This window comes from Lactuca saligna, chromosome 6 (assembly GCF_052625555.1).
Source record: "Lactuca saligna cultivar CGN05327 chromosome 6, ASM5262555v1, whole genome shotgun sequence".
Classification (NCBI taxonomy): Eukaryota; Viridiplantae; Streptophyta; class Magnoliopsida; order Asterales; family Asteraceae; genus Lactuca; species Lactuca saligna.
In genome coordinates, this window is record NC_136422.1 from 107,419,731 (window position 1) to 107,440,196 (window position 20,466).

The window sequence follows — 20,466 nt, forward strand, 5'->3', positions numbered from 1 at the left end:
AAAATTCAAACCAATTTAAACTTTTCAAAAACAACCCAGTTTTGTTAATTTATTACAAAAGGTTTTCAATACAATTATTATCAGAGTCTTCCCAGAACCATATCGTAAAACATAAACATGAGGAGCGGTACGATCACGCCTTCACCTTGCCACAGTCTCCTGAAGTACCTAAAAAACATTAAACCACAACTGTAAGCCCGAAAGCTTAGTGAGATACCTCCAAAATACCAACCACGCATAACATATCATAACCGAACAGAACAGCCATGCACTTCGGGTCTACTGTGTGACTGGTCCGCCGCACCTGGCCTTCAGTCCACCTGGTCCACCCTCCGAGTCTAGCCATATCCCTCGAGTCTGCAGTGTGGTTGGTCCGCCCGCATCGGGCCTTCAACTCACCTGGTCTACTCTCTGATTCTACAGTATGACTGGTCCGCCCGCATCGGGCCTTCAGTCGGCTTGGTCCACTCTCCGAGCCTCAACACGTCTGATCCGCCCTCGTGGGGCCTACAGCCTATCTGGACCGCTCGCTGGGCCTTAGGGATAACCGGCCCGCCCTGGGTATGTTGGCCTACAGCACAAAGCAGGAGCCGCCTCAACCCAACCCCAGTCAAACAACCATGTGCACATAAAACATACAATCATATAACAATTCACATCCAATCAAACCAATCTAGCATATCACATAACATAACATACTCTAAACAAAATACCAACCTATCCGGTCACTAGCATAGCATCATCCTATATACCAGGATACCGACCTTAACCAGGTCTCTAACATATACCAACCTAACTACCAGGATGCAAACATAGCAAAGCAACAACATAACAGGATACCCGGATTACAATCCGATAAAGGGCCGGCCTTGGTGCCTTAGACCCTGTCGATATAGTGAGGATAACTCACCTTGCAATTGCTGACTGAAAAGATAAGATCACGCTGCTCCAACCTCCGACACGAACTCCACCCCTGATAATACCAAAAGACTGAACCCAAAAAATACTAATAATTACCAAAATTCCCTTGGAAGTCAACTGGTCAACTCTTGGTCAAAGTCAAAGTCTTTAGTCAAAGTCAAACTTCCTGACTGACCCTATTCGCCAAGTTAGCCCGCTGACTCGCCGAGTCCCTCAACTCTGAAAAATCCCATCTCAACTCACTGAGTCATCCCTTGACTCACCGATTCTCAGCTTAACCAAAAAAGGCTAGGACCTCAAGACCAGACTCGCCGAGTCCAAGAATAGACTCGCAGAGTCCAAGGCTATCTTCAACCAACTCGCCGAGTTTCTTCCTATCTTCATGCAACTCGCCGAGTACACCAATGTGAATCGCCGAGTACCACTAGCTCTTAACCCAAACAGAGGCTTTCCAAGCCATGCAGGGATTCCAAGCCATAGATCTACTCTTCCATAAGCTATTCCTCATGTAAAGTTGCAAACTTTACGTGAATCCAAAGAGATCTAAGCATAATATACTTTAGGGCTAGGGTTTGGGACAAAAGAACTTCACCAACGACTCTTCAGCATAGACTTTATGGCTTTCTGGATCATTAACAACCTAGATATGAGGTAGCAACCTCAGATCTTACACCAAAGTTGAGATGGACCTCATTCATACCATAAAAATCCCACAATTGATAGATCTAGATGCACAAAAGCTCAAACAGCAGATTATTACCTCAAATGAAAACTCCAACTGAAGAATAAGCTAAATCTCTGCAAAGTCCCTTGCTCCAACCTTCTTGTTCTTCACTTCCTCTCTAAGATTTCCTCCTCCAAGGCTCTATATGCTCTCCAACTCTCTCACAACCGAAAGCTAGGGTTTCTGGACTTCAAGGGAGAGTAAAGAGGTTAGGAAGAGGGTATTATGTTCTTTATATAGTGCTCAACCCCCGGGATTAGGGTTGTCTCCATACAACACCAACTCGCCGAGTCCATCCATGCGACTCGCCGAGTTGGTCACTTAACATGCGACTTGACCCGCGACTCAACTCACCGAGTCTATCCATCGACTCGCCGAGTTAACCCTCTTACTTACTCTATTAGCCCTTCAACTTTACTTCTGAATTTCCAGGATGTTACACCAATATTCGACCTAAAATGGAGTTTACGGCCATTGAAGGGTGTACGACCGTAAACCCATTCAAAGTTTATGATTTGGGTCGATTCCACATCAAAAATTAGTGGTTTCCAGTAAACATTAAGTATGGAGGGTAGTTACTTACTGAAAGAGGCTTTGAATGAGGTTTTTAGCCATCAAACACTAATGTGTGTTCTTGGTGTTCTTGGTGAGAGAGAATATATAGCAAATATGAAGTTATATGGAATGAAACATGGATTCAACACTAGAAAAGGGATTAAAACACAAGAGAAGTGAATAATTACTTACATTCTCGAGGTTTCTTGATCAAACATGAAATTGTAGAGAGAGAGAGTATAGAGAGAAAGCTTCTTAGAGTGTGAAAAAGGGTGAAATGAAGGCCACTCAGCCCTTATATAGGGTGAGTTTATGACCATGGGTGTGGGTCCACCAGGCACTGACCGCAAACAGAGTTTATGGCCATACACAAGTTTACGGCCGTAAACTCGCCCTGGGCCGTGAACTCGAGGATTTTCGAGGGAATCGAGAGTTTTTCGTGCGCTTTTTCGTTTTTCGACACGTATGTAATTATGAAAATAACCCTAGTTGATTTACTTAACCCAAGAATTTGACGGAAAAATTAATAAAAATTAAAATTTATTAATAGAAGTGGGTTACAATAACGTAATAAATTTCAGGTTGTCACATGAACCTACGTTTTTGCATGATTGAAGTTATTTTTTTTTTGTGAGGACTAATTTTAGATATGTACACTTATGTCGTGGTTGGAGTGCTGAGTATGCCATCTGAAGGGCAGAACCAATTTTCCCCCTGTTTAAAAGTTGGAATCTTATAGTTTGGACATTACACATGGTACCAATAGTCTAAGAACATATACTCGCTTATGGCAGCTTTTGTAGTGAAAGTTTTGTCCTGTGTAATAGATATATTGTTATAATTTCTATTAGAGTAAAAATGTTAATATGTTTGTTAGTTTTCATATGTAAATTGAAAGGTAACATATTATGAGTTCAAGATGACTTTTCTCTATTATGTCTCCTGATGGTGTTGGGACTTCAAAAACTACAAATGACTCGGTAAAGGCGCCATAACTACATCATATAAAATTGATAACAATTAGTAACGAATGATTTATTCTATATTTATATGCTTTACATTACCTGCCCATAAGAAGTGTCATTTCTGGAATTGGTGGATTGATGTATATGATGGGTTTTGGTCATAAGAACATCCTATGTGCTCATACAAACCCTAATGCTTGGATCTAGGTTTCTCTATTGTACATGCAAGTTATCCAAGACTATAAACCCTAATTCTAGCATTCAAGTAATCATATTAACATGAAAATAGGTTCAAGATCATACCTTGATTGTTATGTGGCAATAACAATCTCAATTCCTCCTTGTACTGACTTTAGAAAGCTTAGAGTCACAAATGTCACTCCTCTAATGGTTCACAAACACCAAGAGCAAGAGGATGAAGAGGAGAGAGGATGGAGGCTGCCCAAAACGTGTTCTAACCCTAGAAGAAGTCTTCCCCACGTTTTTGGGTCATAAGGGGTCTTTATATAGTGAGGCTATTAGGGTTATCTAACAAGGAAACCCTAATTTGGATGCTTAAGCCCTAAGCAACCCATAGACTCCTTTAATTAAGGCCTTGGACGATTTCCTTATGGGCTTCCCCATAGAATTCGCCCACTCCTTAATTTAAGACAATCCATAGCCCAAATTGCAATTATCTTATAATTACAGTTCCAATCCCTTAAATTTAATTAATCTCTTTTAGTCACAAAACTAATTACTAATTAATTTTTGACTAATATTAATTAAACAATATGATTTCTCCTTTAATATATTATTCTCATAATATATTAATAAATCATATTTAATCCTTTCTCTCCATAATTCATCCTATCAAGTTGCTTTGATGAAGGCAACCCAAAAGGACCATGCACCATCGGGTTAAGTACATACCAAAAGAGTTATGGACTTAGACATTAATCCAACAGTCTCCCACTTGGATAAGTCTAATAACTATTATGCGTATGACTTCAGATCCTGATATGCAATCGTAGCTTTCCAAAGCCGCTGTCAACTCTGATCCTATCAGATACGCGTGTCCTTTAGATAAGGGGTCATATATTCCTCCATTCTAGATATCGTATGAGACATGATTTCAAATCATTCTCTTTGTACTATTTCTCGATTTCCGATTTATGACGATGGACTAATTGAACAAATCAAATTAGCCCTAGCCCGGCCGAGCATTTACGTTTGTCATCATCAAATCATCGAGGGGCCCAAAGATATCGCTTTTATCCTTCTTTGGATAAAAGGAACGGATAAACTTTGATACAATGCTTGCTTGCACTCACTCACCGAATCACACACAACAATATGTTTTATAACACCAAGTTACTAGTGCGTTTACATATTATCAATGTGCAACCGATTAGCAAGATACAACTCACACATCTCGGTTTCAAGAATATAAGATGCTACCGTCTCACCAATCACTCGTGATACAATTCATGGAGTGATCCAAGTGAGCGTGGGTTTAATCCAATGCTTAAATTCATATTCATAAGCACTCATGAACGTTGCAGCAAACATTTGCTTATGTCTAATACTTTTTTAGACAATCCACACACCAATTCACGACAGTCTTCATTCATATCTACTTCCAACATATGAACGACTGTGGCCCGTTCGAATAATTTGACTGTTCTAAACCAATTAAATTATTCAGGAAGTCAAAACATCCAAATTGAAACACAAGAATAATACTAATCCCATATGGCCTCAAACCTTTGAGCATAATTAAAACACCTTTTATTTATCACCATATTGATTACTCATTATTTGTCGTTTTGGGTAATCGACTTCTTACTTGAATTATTACACTTATCCCATGCTCCTATCATGCACACAATGTTTACCTATGGTTCTTTCTTTGTAAATAGATCAAATTGAACACATTTCCAATCATTCTCATTTCACAACTCCAGATCCTTTTCCATAAGTGAAAGAATATCAAATTCTTGCTACTTATAGAATATGCTAGATTCTAACATTTTATGCAATGATCCTTTCGTAATGTCACTGCACCAAAGTCACAAAGACTATTGTCAATGATATTACAAAGTCCTCTATCTCAGATTGTTACAAGATAATTCCTTAGATATGATGTCTCTCACTCAAAGTACATTCCTTTGAACATCCTTTTGCATAAATGTTTCTAATCTAGACATAGATTTTCAATATTCAATTCCCAATATGGACACATTTCCATATTTTCCATATGACAACTCATTCTTAATAGAATCTTATCTATTCGTAATGATGTCGATATGGTCCATCCAATATGGAAACATTTCCATAATTTCCATATGACAACTCATTCTTAATAGAATCTTTTCTATTCATAATAATGTCGATATGGTCCATTCAATACCATGCTTCCAACTACTCATAAGCAACCAATCCTCATCGAACTTTGGATTGTCCTTTGATAGTGCTTTAATTATTTTAGTCAAAACCGATTCTAGTCCCTTTTCCCTCTAAATGCGCTAGATATTTTGAAAATTTTAGAATGGTCAAACATTAAAGCATTTGCAATCGATCCTATATCCGAAGCGTATGGGACACGATGCATAATGTTTTATTTGCTATGTTCTCAAAATTCGAATTGTGAAAAGGAATGTCGTAATCATAATCAAAATTTTAAGGATACATTATGTTTCTTTGACTGAGTTATTAACATTCCACAACCTAAGCCTTTAGATTTGAAATGAAGCATAATATTCTCTCCCTTAATTATAGCAAAACAACTATTCCATCCTTACGACTTTGCAAAGAATGACTCTGGTTTTCTATAATTAATATTGCCAACTTGCAATACTTGCCTTAATAATCATACAATCATAACATTTATGCTCCCACTATCATGATGATTATTATAAACATAACACTTATGCTCCCACTAGCTTTGACATGTATTCATAAACATCTTAACTTTCAGAAAAACAATACCTATTGAATTTCTTAAGTCCATGTTTCTAATACTTAATGCTTTGATAATCTTTTATCAAGGCTTCTCGTACTTATACACCTTTGCCTTAGATAGTTCATATGTGTGTCTAAACACTTAACGCTAATTTCCAAACCTCACAATTCAAATTATGGAAAGGGATACCGTAACCATAATCGAATTCGAGAATGCAATTTTACAATCACTATCTTCTTAAAATCTTTCTTAGTGAAAGCATTTCCTCACAATCATTTTCATGAAGGAGGAAATCTTATGACACTTAGATTTAAACGGTGTATTTGTTCCTATCCATGTGAATTTGTCAAAACCAAAGTTTTACGACAAATTCAAACTCATATGGATCGAACTTTCTTAATCTTGATTTCTTGCCTTATGGTGGCACAGCTGCCCACCATTTCTTCCAAGTAGTTAAGCAGCTCACGCTTTCCTATCAATGTACCTTTCATTGATTAAGGTGCCTTGCCTTTTATGCGTTCAAAATGAGAACTCATAGAACTCACATGCATAATTAACTCAATTGGAATATCATAGAAACAAAATAATGTCAACATGATAGGTTGTAAAGCTTAACTCGTGTGCTAGTGATGAATGATAAGGTTTATTTGTTTTGTTCTTGAAACCTTTCAAGACCATTAAGACTCCCGCTGACTCCTTGACATATAAGATTCTCTTGTCAATAACCATTTCTTGACAAACAATTATTCAAGAGTTAGTGTAGCTTATATCAAAACACTTCATAAATTGGTCCTAGTTGGTCTTTGTCTTATCCAAGACATCACAACTTTCCACATTTGATGAATGTTATAAACCTTATTAATACTTTATCACTCGACGTCACAATCTTAACTTTAAGACTTGTTATTGGAACGAAGTACGATTGACCTTTTGATTTAACCATTTCTTCAATTCTTGATTCCTCTTCTTAGACATACAATTGTGCTAAGACTCACTTAGAGGATCAATTAAGATATGGTTCTTAATCATTAAGACCTATCATAAAGCATAAAAGCTACTCTCCCTTCTTCTTAGAATGGAGAAACTTTTATCTTTCCGCCTACTTGATTCTTCTTATTCATTTTGCTATTGATTTAAACCTTTTTAATCAATTCCGAATTACACTTAATCTTATAAGTATAATCATATTTACTAAACTTTTAGTAAATCATGATGAATGTCTTGTTACTATTATGGTGGACTTTGACCATCACACAACTTTATGTACTCGATCTCCTAGTCCTTCACTTGACACTTTGTCAACGAATTAGTCTAATTTCCAAATATGAAATTTCTCATTCATCATGCAACCAAGATGCGTGATTCCAAATTTCTATCCAATTGAAACTTGGGCGATGAGAAACTCTCCTAATTTGGTAAATTCTCAACTTTTTCCATAAACACCATAAATAAGAATCATATCCATTTGTTGTAGAAATATTCAAACATCAATTTTCATAACGATTTCATTGCAAGGAAGTAAACAAATAAATAAATAAGTCAAACCAAAATTTATTTTATTCATAAAAGCAGCGGAAAACATTTGTCCTTACAATGAAAAATCCATTGAAAATTATGTATTTCAAAAAGAAAATTTCTAACAACTCTATCATAACTATCTAAGCTCAAAATCTAATCTTCAAGTCCATGTAATCAAGATCCATTTCTTGTGATTAGATTCATCTTGCTCTTTCACCAAGCTTCCTTTCTTTTCACCGATCCTACAAAAACATTCAAATGCAATCTTATCACATCATGTATTTTGAATCAATGAATAGGAACTTAATGAAGTTAGATAATGGATTTTACCTTAAGCGCAGTCATACTCTTTGACTCTCCCATCTTTGGAATTTTCAGGCTCTTGGGGCAGACTTCTATCCAACGCCCTTTCTCTTGGCAACAAACGCAGGTCGCTTCTTTTAGAACGTCCTCGGAAGCATGGTCGGTTGACTTTCCCAACAAATACGCTCCATTGCTTTGCCAAATCATTTCTGATTCAGCAGCAATGAGCATGTAAGTTAGGTCAATGAGGTTGTCATCATGATCCATCATATAATACTTTCTTTTGAACTCATTATATGATTCATGAAGTGACTGCAAAACCCAATTTACAGCCAACTCATTCGGGAATGACACACCCAACATTATCAACCTATCAATGTGTGATTTCATTCCTAGAACGTGGGCACACACGGGTTTACCATCTTCATGTTTCATTTCCAATAGGGCTTTAGTGATGTTGAACCTTTCAATTCTTCGATCCTGTGGGTTATGGAGAATAATTGCAGGAGGTGGAGGAAGTGAAGCATGATATATTGTTCCTCGATCGAATCATGGAATACCATCTTCATGTGGAATGCTTGTTCCACGAGATTTGGGAAGACCATAGTTGTCGAACTTTGACATCTACAAAACAGGAGAAAACGAATTCAAGTTAGTTGATCGATTGAGTCCTTAGTAAATCACCCAAATGAGATACTAAGGCTAGTACCCAACACAATACGCTACAACCTATAAAAGGGATGTCGTAATCTAGTTGCATAATATTTGAAGGTAGGTGAATGATAATTCACTAATTACCACCATGAAAAACAAAAAGAAATTTAAGTTTTAAATCTATGAAAACTCCTAGATCCTCTGAGATTCATTGAACATTTCAATGGCATGTTTAAATCTCGATATGCCCCTCTTGTTTGTGACTGAGATGCCGAGGATCACAAAGCGGGTGTGAATAACCCTGCAAACTTACATGGTGCCCTCACATGTTACAGTCACCTATTCGATGTGCCGGTAAACCACACACACTCCACCGAACTATGAAAAACATTGAGTAACCCTTTGCTACCTTTGCTTAGAACCATTTAGTGTGCCGGTAAACCACACACGCTCCACTAACGTCTTCGCAAGGGCACAAAGTGTAATTTCATGGAATTGCATCAATTCACTTTTTCCTAAGTAACTAAGATTGGGAATTTGAAAATCATTTAGTTACTTTTGTACTTCATTATACTTACAATGGAAGTTTTCGTCCTATCCTACCCGTTCGGCTAACGACCCTCTACTAGTCAAGAGTGTGGTGGGTAAGAGTGGATACCCATTCAATCGCCATATTATAGGCAATTTCCTTAAACACCCCTTATAGACCAGCTTCGTGAATGAGGCCTACTAACGGTAAGACTGACTTTTACTCATACATATATATAATGTTAGACTTTTAATGTTATATATATATAGTATAGGGTGTATTTTACACTTTTAAAATACTAGGTGGTCAAATTTAATAATTATACTTTTAATTCAATTAAATTGCAAACCAAAACTTTTATGGATTTATTAAACCTCTTTTAATTATACACCTTAATTAATTAATAAAACCATAAGGGTGTGAATTGAACTTTTCAAAACATTACTAGGGTTTTAGAATTTAACATTCCTAATTAAACTTTTAATCAACTTTTAAATTCCAAAACTTGAGGGTAAGTTTTGAAACATTTCAAAAACATTAGGGTTTAGAATTTAAATATACATCAAAATTAAACTTTTAATCAAAATTTAAATTCCAAAACTTGAGGGCAAGTTTTGAAACATTTCAAAACATTAGGGTTTCAACTATTTAAATTTCAAAACAACAAAACTTTTGGGTTCAAATTTAAACTATAAAACCTAAAGGGGAAAATATGAAACTTTTCATAACAACAAGGATCAAATAACAAATAATCTAAATTAACATTTAATCACATAATTATCCATATTTGATTTATTTAATGATTTCTTGCAAAACAATTTACCAATTTAATCAAAATAATTAATTAATTATCACATAAGGAAACAAATATTTTATTAATTGATAAATATCTTCAATTAGATCAAGAATATAGTCAAATATATCATAAAATCAGATTTATATTGATCTAATATGATAAGGCAACTATCCTTAAGCAAAAACAACAAGAAATCTCGAAGTTTGCTCCATCAGACGAGTTGACTCGTCGAGTCAAGCATGGACTCGTCCAGTTCAGCTGTGGACTCGGTGAGTCCAACCCCTAGAAACACAAAAAACGAAAATTTCAAACATATAATGCATCGATACAATAGAAACCAATCTAGGCTCTGATACCACTGATGGGTTTTGGTCATAAGAACATCCTATGTGCTCATACAAACCCTAATGCTTGGATCTAGGTTTCTCTATTGTACATGCAAGTTATCCAAGACTATAAACCCTAATTCTAGCATTCAAGTAATCATATTAACATGAGAATATGTTCAAGATCATACCTTGATTGTTATGTAGCAATAACAATCTCAATTCCTCCTTGTACTGACTTTAGAAAGCTTAGAGTCACAAATGTCCTCTAATGGTTCACAAACACCAAGAGCAAGAAGATGAGAGAGGATGGAGGCTGCCCAAAATGTGTTCTAACCCTAGAAGAAGTCTTTCCCACGTTTTTGGGTCATAAAGGGTCTTTATATAGTGAGGCTATTAGGGTTATCTAACAAGGAAACCCTAATTTGGATGCTTAAGCCCTAAGCAACCCATAGACTCCTTTAATTAAGGCCTGGACGATTTCCTTATGGGCTTCCCCATAGAATTTGTCCACTCCTTAATTTAAGACAATCCATAGCCCAAATTGCAATTATCTTATAATTACAGTTCCAGTCCCTTAAGTTTAATTAATCTCTTTTAGTCACAAAACTAATTACTAATTAATTCTTGACTAGTATTAATTAAACAATATGATTTCTCCTTTAATATATTATTCTCATAATATATTAATAAATCATATTTAATCCTTTCTCTCCATAATTCATCATATCAAGTTGCTTTGATGAAGGCAACCCAAAAGGACCATGCACCATCGGGTCAAGTACATACCAAAATAGTTATGGACTTAGACACTAATCCAACAGTATAAGGGGGTTGCACTGCTTGTTCCAAGTCTTAGGGAGCCTTTATGTTATGAATCAAAGAAAATATGAAAATAAATAATGTATTTTTTTTTATTTGGCAATTGTCATTTTGAGAAGAATAAAGGATGAATTTACCAAGATAATTCGAAATCTTTATGCTGGTTATAGCAACAACAGCAGGAGCAACAACATTTTCAAGAGTAGTATCATCAAACTTTGAAGGTATATTGGTGGATTCTTTCCACAAACTTATTGCAATATCATCACCCCTAATGTTTGTAATTGTTACGCATGTTAGCATCTTATGATAATAACAATACAAATACATTACTTACGAGTCATTTTTTAGTATCAGCAACATATATGGCTCTTTATCTTTCTTTGTACACCTAATAAGTTTACTGAAAACACCAATAAAGTCTGCAAGTGAAAAGTGGTAGTTGAGAATAATTACATGGGATGAAAATATTTGTTATTGGTTATTAACAATCTATCTAAAACGTTTTGTTTAATGTACGTATGTTGTATAAACAAATGGAAACCTGCATGTTGATCCACATATTCTGGAATTTGTTTTTTGGTAATGAAATTAAACCAATGTGTGGGAATTATTTGCGTGTCTGGAATAGATGTAATTGATGAGGCCATTCCAACAACTATATAAACCTCATTATCCAACCATTTTTATATCGGCTTAGGATTCCACATGCATACTTTTTAATTGTATAGCATTTACTAGGAATGAGGATAGATTGCAGATAGCCTTGATCCTTTCGCTATCCTAAAATTTGGATGGCATAACCCTTATACATAATTGAAAAAATAGTAAATCATTATATAGGTGTGAAAGAAGAGTGAACTGTAAAGTAATGTCATGACTTACATTTTTGTCAACAGCCAAGAACCATGTTTCTTAAGTTCTTACCTGGGTTTCCACATTCTCAATATTTGAACCTACAAACATGGAACAAATTGTAATTTTGTTGTCATATACAGAGTCAATAATTTAGAATCTAAATATTATATTAAATGAGACATAATCATAAACCTGTATTGTTGTTCCCGGACATCCATAGTGTAAGTTTGAGATCGTTGTTACTGTGTGGGACATGTCTGAAGTTATAATAAAAACAAATTAAGCTATAATTTTGTGTTGCATTAAAAAACATCATGTCTTATGCAGTACTGAAATGAAACATATAGAAAAAAAAATTGTAAGATGTTCTATATGAGTATAAAAGATGAATTTGTGTTTAACCTCTGAGCTATTAAATTTTTGTAGGAAGTCTTTGAAAACAAAGTTTTTTGTTGTGTTATTTCTGGTTTTGTCATCAGAATGCATAAGTATTTTAACTGAATTTGGAGATGTATCATGTGATAATGCAACATAAAGCTGTCCGTGTGTGAAAACCGGTTCTGATAGATAAATTCCAATTTTTTTAAAGACTGCCCTTGACTTTTGTTAATAGTCGTAGCATAACAAACTTTAACCGTAAACTGTTTCTAATGAATGTAAAAGGTATTTCAGGAGCTTTATGAATAAATCTAATATGAGGCAGAAAAACTTTTTTTCCAACACTGGTTCTAGTGATGATTGACGCCTCAATGACATTCGACAACAATTGTGAAACCATTAACCGTGTCCCATTGCATAAACCTTCTTTTTGGTTTATATGACGAATCAGCATTATATGTGTTAATTTTCAACAACAGTGAGTGTGCGGGTATGCTAGGGAAGTTCAACCCATTCAAATATTCCAATGGATAGAATGTATTAAACTCTGCGCTTTTCTTCCCATTGAATTCAATACTATCAACACTTTCATAAATCTTTGAATGACCAAGACTTTTACGCATAACAATGTCATTTATTTGTGGTATCGTTTCATTTTTGGGACAAACTATTGCCCTACCAGATAACATAGTGGGCGAAACTTTTCTTTGAAGAATATCTCCATAAACAAAACTTATAAGGGCATCTAACTTCTTTTTCTGATGGAGGTATAAGGAGTGACTTAGGAATTTCAGTCCATTTAACATTTATCTTATCGACTGTATCGATTTCACCAATCAGTCCATCCCCAACTTTAAGTAACCATGATGCAAAATCTCGTGCATATAAGTCTATTTCCAATGACTTACATGAATCCTTAAGCCTCATATTATCATTTAACTTATGTAGTTTGATATAGGGTCATAAGTATGAGTTAGGCAAGGTGAGAGAAACAATTTCAGAGGGTGTACTCTTTGGAGAGACATGCAATGTTTGTCGGAAGTCCCCACCTAATAGTACGAACATACCACCAAAAATTTTCATTTCGTAGTCAAGTATATCTCTTAAAGAACGGTCCAAACATTCGAAACAGCGTCTATCACTCATTGGTGCTTTGTCCCATATGATGATAGAAGTTTGCTTTAGCAGCTCAGCAAGCATTGTGCGTTTTCTGATATTACATGCAATTTTTTTTTCTTCTGAAATGTCGATCGAAGTATTGAATCTAGAATAAGCAGTCCTTCCCGATGGAAGAAGCAAAGAAGCTATTCCTGAGGCAGCAACAACAAGTGCTATTTTTCCTCTTGAACGGAAGTAAGCAAGTAATGTATTCCACAAGAAAGTTTTCCCGGTTCCTCCATGGCCATAAACAAATATAAGTACATGTTGTTGTTTCTCTTCTGTAGACTGAACTTCATTGTACACTTGTAGTTGTGCATCATTCAGAAGTAACAACATCTATTCATAAGTGGAAGTAAGATCTTCCTTATCATATGATGTTTCTTCTAGGAAGAGCCAATTTTTTTAACAAACCGATGGTCTCCTCTGTTAACTTTGGTAGATGAAAATCAACAACGGATCGTGATGGAGTATATGATTTAAGTATGTGATCTATCTCAAATAAAACCAATTGTTGTATATGAGCATCATCTATATTTAATTCAATACTAGGATTGGATGTGTTAATAGCATACACTAAATCATCACTCATCTTTTTCCATCCAATGTACCACAAACACATGGGATCATTAACATCACATAAAAAGAGAAGACAACAAAATAGAGAACGCATATGAGGTGAAGTAGCCCATTCAGAAGCCTGAACAAAAGCATCCATCCATTCTCTATCATCTCCAATCAGCCCTAATGCATTACAAGATCTACGAAAATCATCATACAATATATTTGAAACAATACACAGCTCTTCATAAGACTTAGAACCTTTTCGATGAGAAAGTAACATCCTTAGGACAAATAATTCTCCAGCAGTTGGGTGAACGAAGATAAATCTGCCATGTGCATGGGAGTTTGAACGTTTTCTTCTTTTCTAATATTTTGCCCTATTATCCCACCAATATGTCCTAGGGTAAGAGGCATAGGTAAGATCATGATTGGTTGTATCCCACCTATTATCTTCAAACCAATCTAACAACAAACTACTACCAAAGCTGGGATTTTCAACAACTTCTTTGATACGAGTATTTTCCTTAAAGAAAACTGACTGCATATTATGCAAATGCACTGGAAGAATCACAACAGGAGGATCACACTCATGAATGGGGTAATCAATTATACGCCATGCAGCCTCATGATGACAGAGGAAACGCCCATCAATAATTTTTTTTTATCTCATCAACAATCATACATTCTGCAGAGGTAGTTACTTCATAACATTGAACATCTTTCTGAATAACAAATCTAACACGTTCCATTCCCTTTGATACATACTTGAATAGGTATTTGATCATCATATTCCAGCCACAATACTTGACATTAATATGTGCATTGAAACGACTACACAACCTCTTGTTATATGGAACTATGTACCTATTATCTATGTGAATACCATTTCGTAACGTGTGAACTACATTTGAATTTGTTTTATAATGAGCATAACCATCATTATCAAAGACTGTAGCAGAAATAAATGACTTGTTGTTTTTTTTGTTTTGTTTTGTTTTTTTGTTTTTTTTTTGTTTTTTTGCATTTACCATCCTTCATACAAGGCGCCTTACAATTTAGCAAACCACACGGTACATGTAGTAGACACCTTGTAACAATATCATATAACACCGGTTCAGAAAGAGGATTAGGCAACTCAGCAGTAATGTAAGCATCAACTGTTGAAGGATCCTTTATTTTATGGGAATCTTCCAACCATACGAGTACATGACAATGAGGCAATCCCCTTTTTTGGAATTCAATGGTATACAAATCTAAAAAAAATTACAAAAAATATACAAATGTAAGCATAAAATATATGGGTTAATAACACTTTTTGTTTATAAAAAAATACGAAATATTTATATACAGCTGAAAAAGAAACTTACATGCTGAAACAAGACCAAAAGTCTTATCAGATTTCAGATACGCAATAAACGCATTAACTTTCATACGAAAAACACGTGAAATTATGTCAGCTCTGCTACCTACATCAGCATGATGATGGGAAATCAGGTAACGTGTGATTTCTGGGCATCCAACATTACATGTAAAAGTTATAAAATACTGTGGATTCCTATACTCCCAACAAATAGAAAGAGCATCCTGATAGTGACTATAGATGTATCGCAGGCCACCAACAAAAGATGGAGGCAGAAGCACATACTTGCCAATAGATCGACTTTCAGTATCACCACGTGAAATTGCATCATAAATACCACTAACATACGCTGATCTTAGTTGGCTTTGATTGTGTTCATAAAGTCAAGATGTGACATCTCAATACACGCATATGCATCAACCAAATACTGTTGGAACAATCTACACAAATTCAACAAAAGAGAGTATACACCATTCCTCACATGCATTTGATAACTATAATACATGTTGATAGTCAGATTCCTAACCTTGCTGCTCATCTCATTACGAAGTTTCAAACGTGGAGACTAACTTGTTTCACCATACAGAAAGAGGATAGGATATTGCAAGGCCACGTAGCTAGGATGAAGTTTACTAATCATGCGTGGAACTCCAGTTCTCGAATGTACAACTATATCATACGTACTGCCAACTGCATCTTCACCAACAACAATACAACCCAAAGTACCAGGAGCCGAATGACCATACAAACGGTCAGGAAAATCATTAAATAGATAGACTGCATAGTCAACCAAACTCCTCTCAAGAGCAACGTCCTTCGCATTCTTAAAGGTCCTAACATACTCATTATGCACATTAACAATACCCACAAGACTTTCAACAATCGTTAGGTCCAAACACAGACCGACATTCTTTTGAAGTGCAGACAACCTATTTTGCAATTCATGCTCCGTATCAACAATATATAATTGTAGAAACCTAGGTCCCTTTTCATCAATTATACCAAAAGCACCTATCCAATGACAAACCTGACCAAAGACCTTTAACACATAAGGACCACCCGCTCTATTAATATCCTCATCCACCTTACCTTCGAAAAGATGTCATACTGAACATGTTATTATAATCCCTTATATTTTTTATAAAAGGGGAGAAATCATACAAAGCCAATAACAATTGAGGAGGTATAGGCGGATACAACAGGACAAAGCCAGACCTAAAACAACGGTTATAAGCAGGAGAATATGGACGTGATAAATACTGAACCTTTTCATCAAACCAAAAAAGAGCCGAACATGTCTTACAAATAAAAATACAATCACCAACATCATCATAAGCAGGCAAAATCAAACAGTTATTAGAAACAGGTGAGCATGACATGTGAGGAGGAATTATCGCAACTAAATGCCTAGAGAAGGAACGCTTGCAAGACAAAATTCCCGACATCAAATAATTGTATAAGAGGAATTATACATACCTAAAGAAGAAAAACAGAGGTGTAAGAACAAACGAACGATTTAGAGAAGGATGGCAGCGAAGACGACAATCGCAAGTGAAGAATAGAAGATAACGACAACAAAATTGTTAAGGCGGTTTGTGGCATAAAAATTAAAAATAGAATTATCGGCCTAGTCAGTTGGCCAAATTAAAAAGCAAGTGGTGTGGCAAATGTTGTAAACAAAGGAAATAGTATGGCACAAATGCAAATGGTCAAAGATTCATGTTCATCAAGTTATATATACTAATTAATTAAAAAACAAACGGGGTGGCAAATGTTGTAAACAAAGGAAAAAATATGGCACAAATGTAAATGATCAAAGAAGTTTTTAACAATTAATAGTATATATAATGTTTTTATAATTATTCAGAATGTGTATTTATATTTTTCAAAGCAATATATCAAAATATCATAACTAATAATATCCAAACACAAAAAAATACACATGATAAAATGAAAAATAACTAACAATTTAATATTATTTGCATATAAACAAATATTCTTATCTTTTTATATTTGATATCTATGATATAACTAATCTAAGACATTACCTTCCTATCCATCATTGAGATTTGAGCAAAACCTTAATATTATATGTAAGATACAAAGCGAATGCTTTTTAATAAATGAATGTTTTTTTGCCATTTGTCACACTCTCATTCAATTTGTCAAATGTCATTTATCGTTATTTTGATTTTTTTTTCCACATGTCGTTTTATGAGTTTTTCTATTTTATTGAAATCCACATAATATTTTATTATAAAAATTACAATAAATATAGTAATAAATAGATATTAATTTCACTAATAAACTTACTTTTTACTTTCAAAATTCTTAAAATTAAAATTCATTAGTTTATTTTGTTATTTAAATTTAAAAGATGAAAATCATTTTCATTGTAATAAATCATTATTTTTCTTATTTTCTTATAAATTCAAAGTTCTCAAATATTTTGATATTTATATTTAATTTAAAAAAAATTAACTCATGTAATACATGGATCTCATAAATACATATTAATACACAATTTTCAAATATTATCACCGTTCAAAATCAGGTTCTATGATATGTAATTTAAAACAAAGTCACATATATTTAACCCCTTATATTATCCTCAAGTTCTCTAGCTAGCTTAGCCATGCACACTTCTTCTCCTATGTGATTAAAACCAAAGTTTACTACCTATAATACAGTAATACAACACTTGAAAATTGAAAATAAGTTTTTAATAAAATAAATAATTTTTCTATTTCTACGATAATTTAGTAAATAAGTTGCTTTAGTAAATATTTTTACCAACTACACTTTTAAGTTTTAACGCAATAGAACAGTGGACTGAACCCTATTATCGTCGTTTGGGCCAAAGGGCTTTCAAATAGGCCCAAAATACTCCAAGCTTCCCAACATAAAAAGCACATCGCCATAAACCCTAGATGCCGCAGCCTGTAATCACTACACGAATTCTCTCTACCTCCGAAGGAAAAATCAAACCAGAGAAGCTGCACCATGGTAATCTCTTCGTTCTCCTTCTTTCGGTGTTGTATATCTTCTTGATTCCTTCATTTGCTTGATTTGTTACAACCATAGATATGTTTTACCTTCAATCCTGAAGAATGTTCAAGTATCTGTAATGGTTCTGTGTTATAATTGTTTCCTTTAGGCTGTAACCAGTAGCGTTTTTTACTCGATTAGGATCTATACGACTTAATTTCCGATCTAATTCGCTTTTACTCTAATGAGCTGAGAATATTCATTCAACGATTGATGCTAAGTTTTGATCGTATAAACAATGCTTTAGTCTCGCGAATATCCAACTAACTCAAAAATCAACCCGGTAGCACTTTTTACATCTTCTTTGGTTTCGGTTATTTATGTAATCCGATTACGTTTAACAACAAAGAAATTGATTTGATATCTTTTTCAATTGTTTCTTTGTTCTCAAACTGATAATTTTTACTTGATTCTTCTATCAGTCTAAGCGAAAAGTTAGAGAGCCAAAGGAAGAGAATGTCACTCTCGGACCTGCTACCCGAGATGGAGAGCTTGTATTTGGTGTGGCGCATATCTTTGCATCTTTCAACGACACATTCATTGTAAGTTCAATTCCATATCATTTATTGTACAAAACATTACAGTTTCATGATTTTTGACTGATTTACATCCATTGGATTTGTTCAGCATGTGACTGATATCTCTGGAAGAGAAACCATGGTTCGGATTACTGGTATAATCTGTTTCTTAAATTTACCCTCTATCAATAAACCTCAAGGAATTAAAACAAAAATCTTTTATTAATTGAAAAAGTTAAGTTGATATATTCTTCAAATATGTTAATTTACTAACATACCCTTTTGTAACTAGGTGGGATGAAGGTGAAAGCTGATAGAGATGAGTCATCTCCCTATGCTGCTATGCTTGCTGCACAAGATGTTTCCCAGAGATGCAAGGTGCTCCATTTTTCTCATCAAGAGCTTTATGAACTACAGATTAGTAAAAAAAATTACCTCATAAACTCATTGGAATATTTGTCTAAACATATTTTTGTTTTAACTTTTAGGAACTTGGCATCAATGCTCTTCACATAAAGTTGAGGGCAACTGGAGGCAACAAGACCAAGACACCAGGTCCAGGTGCCCAGTCTGCCCTTAGGGCTCTTGCTCGTTCTGGCATGAAAATTGGACGCATTGGTAATTTCCAATTTTAGCATTGAAACTACATATTATTTGTGTATTGTTTTTTTAAAGTGGAAGATAAAAGTACTGTATTTGACACTAAAATCTTTTTCTGTGATGAATCAGAGGATGTGACTCCAATTCCCACAGATAGCACTCGCCGAAAGGGTGGCAGAAGAGGAAGAAGGCTGTGATTGGTTGGTTTATTGTGGTTTAGTCGTATTTCGATTTTTGGATTATTGTTATTTCGATGTTTTGACAACAACAATGTTTAGGATCTCTTTGTGTTTTGGCCGACATTTTTGGTTTTGTTGTCTTTTATGAATGGATGATGTTTGGGTGACATGCTTGTTTTGTTAAATCATTATCTACTTAAGCCATATCAACCTTTTCTTTTTTAAATGAACACTACTTCTGAATAAAAATAACACCGACAGGTAGCAATTAAATTTGAACTGGATGCTTGTTAATATTTTGGAGACTTTAAAAATAGTTTTGCCAGGTAACGAACGCTTAAGTGAATTTAATTTGTTTTTTGCATTTTTACATATACAAAACTAGTTTTTTTTAAAAAAATTAATAAGGTAGTTGTTTTTTCAAACCACTTGAATCAAATATCTACAACCTTTGTAGTAAAAAGAGGTGAATTAAATATTTGTAAGCCTTTGTAGCAAAACATATATTTGCAACCTTTGTAGTAAAAACAGTGAATTAAATATTTGCAACCTTTGTAGCAAAAGAGGGGAACTAAATGTATACATTTGCACCAAGAACTCCTTTTTTTTAACGCGGGCTGATATTTTCATATTTTTAGCAATAAAAAAACTTGATTTTCAGCATTATTTTCACATTTTTTAACACTATTATATTTTCAACAACAAAAAATTTGATTTTTCAGCAATCTTATGAAATTTTCACCAAA

The 20,466-nt window shown here is 34.5% G+C and overlaps 1 protein-coding gene across 1 annotated transcript; it reads left to right on the forward strand.

The window, feature by feature from the left end:
- Positions 1 to 18,271: 18,271 nt before the first annotated feature.
- Positions 18,272 to 19,887, forward strand: LOC145001205 (small ribosomal subunit protein uS11x-like). Its single transcript, XM_078960560.1, has 6 exons — positions 18,272 to 18,381; positions 18,846 to 18,965; positions 19,051 to 19,096; positions 19,234 to 19,319; positions 19,430 to 19,559; positions 19,671 to 19,887. The coding sequence occupies exons 1-6, from the start codon at positions 18,379 to 18,381 to the stop codon at positions 19,736 to 19,738; spliced, it is 453 nt and encodes a 150-aa protein (XP_078816686.1). The 5' UTR covers positions 18,272 to 18,378; the 3' UTR covers positions 19,739 to 19,887.
- The last annotated feature ends 579 nt before the right edge of the window (positions 19,888 to 20,466 follow it).